The sequence below is a fragment of the Chenopodium album genome, chromosome 10 (genome assembly GCF_948465745.1).
Source record: "Chenopodium album chromosome 10, dcCheAlbu1.1, whole genome shotgun sequence".
Lineage (NCBI taxonomy): Eukaryota > Viridiplantae > Streptophyta > Magnoliopsida > Caryophyllales > Amaranthaceae > Chenopodium > Chenopodium album.
Window position 1 is genome coordinate 56798105 of NC_137843.1, and position 5591 is coordinate 56803695.

General features: G+C 33.5%; 1 protein-coding gene across 4 annotated transcripts; it reads left to right on the plus strand.

Moving 5' to 3' along the window:
- The first annotated feature begins 644 nt into the window (after nt 1-644).
- LOC145562637 (putative calcium-binding protein At1g02270) lies at nt 645-5447 on the plus strand. 4 transcript variants are annotated; one of them, XM_081622987.1, is made up of 11 exons: nt 645-663; nt 1319-1533; nt 1668-1772; nt 1883-1988; nt 2711-2931; nt 3012-3088; nt 3186-3294; nt 3395-3520; nt 4208-4318; nt 4396-4503; nt 4741-5447. In XM_081622987.1, exons 2-11 carry the CDS (start codon nt 1393-1395, stop codon nt 4960-4962), a joined length of 1326 nt encoding a protein of 441 aa, XP_081479113.1. In that variant the 5' UTR covers nt 645-663; nt 1319-1392; the 3' UTR covers nt 4963-5447. The 4 variants fall into 4 exon arrangements, with proteins under 4 accessions (XP_081479113.1, XP_081479112.1, XP_081479111.1 ...); XM_081622986.1 differs by lacking the exon at nt 645-663 and adding an exon at nt 689-947; XM_081622985.1 differs by lacking the exon at nt 645-663 and adding an exon at nt 1057-1213.
- The last annotated feature ends 144 nt before the right edge of the window (nt 5448-5591 follow it).

The following is a 5591-nucleotide window of genomic DNA, read 5'->3' on the forward strand; positions in this document are numbered from 1 at the left end:
GTTTATATCATTTATAAACCATTTGTCACAGTTCATATAATCATATATATGTACTTCCCATAACTTATTTGAGTTATGGATTGGGTTATCCTTATGTAAATTTATCCCAAAAAAAATAAAAAATAATCAAATAAATTTATTATCCAAACTTATATGAACATACATATCTAAAGATCAATCTTAGATATAGAATATCGTCGCTTTTTAACCTACTAATTAACCTAGTTGAATCCATTTTTTAAAATCTTTAACAAATATCTTTTCAATGTTTTTTCATGTGTTATAAAACAACCAAATATCCCAAGATATTTGTTACATACATACTATGATACTAATAACTATTCCTAAGATAACATTTACTTAATGATTAAAGTAGGAGATATACTTGGACATTAGAGTCTATAATCATTAATTAGCTCAAGTAACATGGTCCATTCATCCAACCAAAAAAGCCAAAAAAGAATATATTAATTTATACAAGTAGGTTTTATAAAATTTTATTTTTGACATAGATTTAAAAACGTATAAATATAGCCATATTAATCACTATTAAACCTATTAAGCAGTCAATCAAATTTATCTTAAGATTAAGAAAGAGACTTCATTAATTACTCTGTTCTTATCTTTAAAAAGAGACCAATTTGTAGAAGAACATTGGTACCGGTATTTCAGTTAATTATATTTTTACAGAATACAATTAAATCTTCTTCCCTCTTTTTTTCTCTCTCTAAACTTAAACAGGCCGGCAACTAATTTCTCTTTCTCTCTATATTCTGTATATTTTTCCCCAAAATCTCGAAAAGGTTCCCAATTTTCCTATTTTTAAGCAATTATCTAAGAATCAAAAACCCAGAAAATAAATTCTGCAAATTTTTTTAATTTTTTTTGTTGCTAATTATACTGTAATAAATTAAAGACGATTTCTTGCTGTTTGAAGAACCCTTTAGGTGAGGGAAAAGCCAATTTTTTTGAGATTTTTTGTTTTGTTTTGTTTTGTCTTTATTATGGGGTCATTATTTGACAATTGGGTTTAATGGGTTTGAGTTTTTTTTGTTATTTTTCTGCGTTTTTGGAATGCACATAAGGTGTTTGTTTCTGGGTCGCTTTGGGATTTGTGAAATTGTATATAATTTGACATTAGAGTGATGTTTTAGTGATATAAATACGAGTATGGCTTTTATATGAAGCTTTAAGGATGAATTTATGTTTCTGGGTATATTTGTTATAAATATTGAATTGGGTTTGATTGCTTTTAAAACAAACATAAATTTTCAATTATTATAAAATTTATGTATGTTGGTTTAATTGGAATATATAGGTAAGGAGCATCGAATTTTGTTGTTTGTTGCGCTGGAAGTAATTGGAGAAGAAGATAAGGGTGAGAAAATAGGAATGGTAAGAAGAAAAAGTATGTTAAAGGGAAGAATTTCGAGAATTGGGAGATATGCAATTGCTTCATCGATTACAGATCAATGTATTACATGTACTACATTTAATATCCTTGCTCCAATCTACAAAAGGCTGAGTGATGAGGTTTGTGGATTAGCATTTTATAATATAGTTCTTATTATGAATTATAATGTTCATTATGTTCTTGTTAATTGCATTCTCAGTTGGTCTTCTGGTGATTATTGCTGATTTTCGTATTGTTTTCGGGGAGATAACAGGATCAAGACGGCCGTGAGAGCGATTACAGAGCATTTTGGCTAGCTAGAAATCAAAGGATATTAGATTGGTTGTTGTGTGAGAGATCTACTATTATTTGTCTTCAGGTTGGTGGCATTTTCATGTCCTGTGTTCAACAGTATGCTTATGGTGCATTGCAATTTGTTATTGGTCTATTGGGGTGCTAATACTTGTGATTTCTATATGCTTTGTTTAGGAGTTTTGGGTTGGTAATGAAGAACTTGTCAGTATGTATGAAAAGCGGCTTGGTGATGCTGGTTACAATAATTTCCAGCTAGCACGAACGAACAATCGTGGAGACGGTATGCTATTGCTCTTTTAATTCACATTGTTGGATGTCAAACATATGCTATTGTTCTTTTAATTCACGCTGTTGTATGTCAAACGTTTATTCTGTAGTCGTCCTAGCTAGATAGTTTGCCTTGAATTATGATGATAATGTGATTCTGTATTCTTGTGAGTTATATGGTATAGTACTGTTAATACTGTAATAGTGTGGAGTGAAACTTGTTTCTTGTATTTCTATTTACATGATCATTTCGTTAGATTCTCAACCATCCTGCCTAACGGTCCAAGTTGCTGTTTGGGAAACTGAGAGGTGGAAATACAAAGACTAAAGGAGTTGGTACTTGGTAGGGAAGAGAAAGGCGGTGGACCGGTGGTAAATCACGTTATTCTATTGTTTGGTGAGGTTTGCAACGTCACATTCATGTGGTGTTGCCATTAATAAATTGAAATTAGTTGCATGATTTGGGTATTGTATTCCATATTTCCATTACAGCAGTGGTTGGTGGTAATGTCCAGCTAAAATATTGTCATCAACTGCTGCATAATACAAAATTGTGTTATATCACCACTTTCCATCAACTAGTAAAATAAACAATGACTAATTGACTATAGTACTTTGTAGTCCTACTTTAGTATCTATGCTTACGGTGCTGCTAAGCGCAGACAATATAATTTTTGTGTTTTCTTTTTCCCCTCCTGACTGAGACCCTGTGATGTTTTTTTCTGGAAAATGTAGGTCTGCTGACTGCAGTACATCGAGATTATTTTAAAGCTATTAATCACCGAGATTTGCTATTGAATGATATTGGAGATCGTGTTGCTCAGTTACTACATGTTGAATTAGTTAACCCTTTCTATCAAAATCGAAGTACAAATGTCCGACAAGAGATTCTCATAGTGAACACTCACTTATTGTTTCCTCATGATTCTAGTCTCTGCCTAGTGAGATTGCACCAAGTATGTTGTATTCAATATGGTTGGCGTAGTTGTTTCTTGACTATTACAAACCTCTAATCATGAAATTACGTAATATTCAGGTTTATGAGATCCTACAAAATGTGGAATCTTACCAGAAAGAATTTAAGCTGAACCCCATGCCTATCCTACTCTGTGGGTAAGCTTCTTACATATGTACTACATTTTTGCAACTAAGGATCTGCTGGTTGTTGGTACTACATTGAAGATTGATCACTAAATTGTTTTTGTTGCAGTGATTGGAATGGCAGCAAACGTGGACATGTTTACAAGTTTTTAAGATCTCAAGGGTTTGTCTCATCATATGACACTGCTCATCAGTACACGGATGCTGATGCTCATAAGGTGATCATCACCTAAATTATTTCAAAAATAAATGCATCTTCTCGCATATACAGCTGTAATTAGGGTTCTTCCTTTTCTCATGCTCATTTCTTTTATACAGTGGGTTAGCCATCGCAATCACCGAGGAAACATCTGTGGGGTTGATTTCATATGGCTTCTTAACCCAAACAAGTGTCGGAAGATTCTCAAGACAAGCTGGAATGAGACAGTATTTAGCATGTTTAAGGTTGAATGCCTGCTTCATTTACTTTGTATATTTTATATTTTATTTTCTTCATGTATCTTAAATCCAGCTTGTATGTCTGCTAGACTGTAATTGCCTTGATTACCTGTTTCTTATCTTTCTGTTTCAAGAAATTAGTATATTAATGCATTGAAAAGGATTGGGGATAAGAATTGTATATGTTAGCACACTTAGGAAATTCTTTATGGCTAACGAAATTCTTTAAGTTTTGGCTAGTTTGGGATTTTTGTAAGAAATTTATGAAATAAACTAGATATTTAAATTTCAAACTTAAAAGTGTTGATCATAATGAAAATCTCTGTCAACATTCTTAAACTAGTCGTCTGTATATTGAAGATCTTTGTCAAAACACTTTCTAAATTATTACTCCGTAGGATAGTGTTATGATTTTGTGCTTTGACTTTCTTTAATTGATTACGGCATGATTTGATGATTGAATAATATTTTGAAATTCAGAAACCATAATAATCAGTTGGTTATGATGATCAACTTGGTGAACTACTCTGATCTATCAATTTTGCTTGCATCTCACTGTAGATCTAGTCATCTAGATTGTCACTGTAATTAATATCAGTAGTATTAATTATCAAATATGAATCTCTTTTTAAGCTTGCAATCAAGGTTGCAGTTTTCAGCTATGTATCTGATTGGCAATCTGTTTCTTTACAGTCATTACTTCGGAGAGCTTCATTGACAGCTTATGATGCATTTGCCTTTATAAAGGCTGATAGCGGGGGTGATTATATAACTTACTCGTGTTTCTGTGAGGCTCTTAGACAGGTAATGATAGATTTTCAACATCAAGCTCATTTTTTCCCTATCTGGTACATTTCTAACTGATCTTTCTGCTTTTGCAGCTAAATTTAGCTGGCCAGCCTTATGGACTTAGTGAGGAAGAAATGAAAGACTTGTGGGTTCAGGCAGATATTGATGGAAATGGAGTTCTCGATTACAGTGAATTTCAGGTGAAAACAAACTTTACTTTTGCTCACATTGGACTTTGATGTTAATTTAAAAGCGGCCTTGGTGTTGCTAACACATAAAAACCTGATCTGCATTTTAGCAAAGTACAGAGTTACAGACCCATGTAATGGAACTTGTATCATTGTAAATGACTAGAGAGTAGAGACTAATAGTCATCATGAAATCAATCTATCTCCTTTTTTTGATGTTCTTATATTGCAAGCTGCTTATTATTGCAGGAAAGAATCTGGAATTCAGAAGACACGGATGATGATGGAAGTGTACATGGCTGTGATGTCAATGACACGGTGCAAGCTATTGGGTTCAGCGTTAAAAATGCAGTTCTCTTCCCCACTGAAGTCGAGAAAGGGATGTGGCCTGAAGACTACTCATTGTCTGACCATGCTCGGCTCACTGTTGTGTTCTCACCTGTACGAATGCCATGCTCTCAGATTTTATGACAAAAACTGCAATAAGAGAGGTTTCAGCTTTCAGCATGAGATTCAAGGAGCAGAATACATAAGAGGATTAATGCATAATTAAACACTCATCAACTTTTTGTTGGTGACTGTGATGTGTACGTTCTTAAGCTTAAATTCAACCTTAACCTGGTAGACCTCTATTCATGGACAATATATCAGAGGATGAGTAATAGCAGGATCTCATAAGCATGTTTTTGTTTTGTAAATGGATTTGACTTCCAATCCCAGGACGGAGAGATCGTCAATGCTAGTGCAATAGGCTCATGCTTGGTCAGTTCAGTTACAGAATTGTGTTGAGATTTCTGATCGAACTGGTGAATGAATACAAGGAAGAACACGGAAGCATACCGTTTGATGAATAGAGGACAGATGAAGTTGTATACTGTAAATGTGTGTATAATCAGCTCTGCAGCCACTGTAAGATTTTGTAGGTAGCGTGTATAATTCATACCAGATTTTGTTAATATTGCACCAAAAGGCAATGCAATTTTCATTTGGTGATAATTCCTTTGTAGTCCATCTTCTGTACAATTAGTTTGTGCCAGTAAAATTCCAACCACTATGGCAGCCACATATTAGCAATTTAGCATATATCGATATTAAATATA

Excerpts from the sequence above, each read along its gene's own strand:
- LOC145562637 (XM_081622985.1), top strand. Across the intron at positions 1,534-1,667 it reads ACAAAAGGCTGAGTGATGAG|GATCAAGACGGCCGTGAGAG; the intron begins GTTTGTGGATTA and ends GGGAGATAACAG. Across the intron at positions 4,504-4,740 it reads TCGATTACAGTGAATTTCAG|GAAAGAATCTGGAATTCAGA; the intron begins GTGAAAACAAAC and ends TTATTATTGCAG.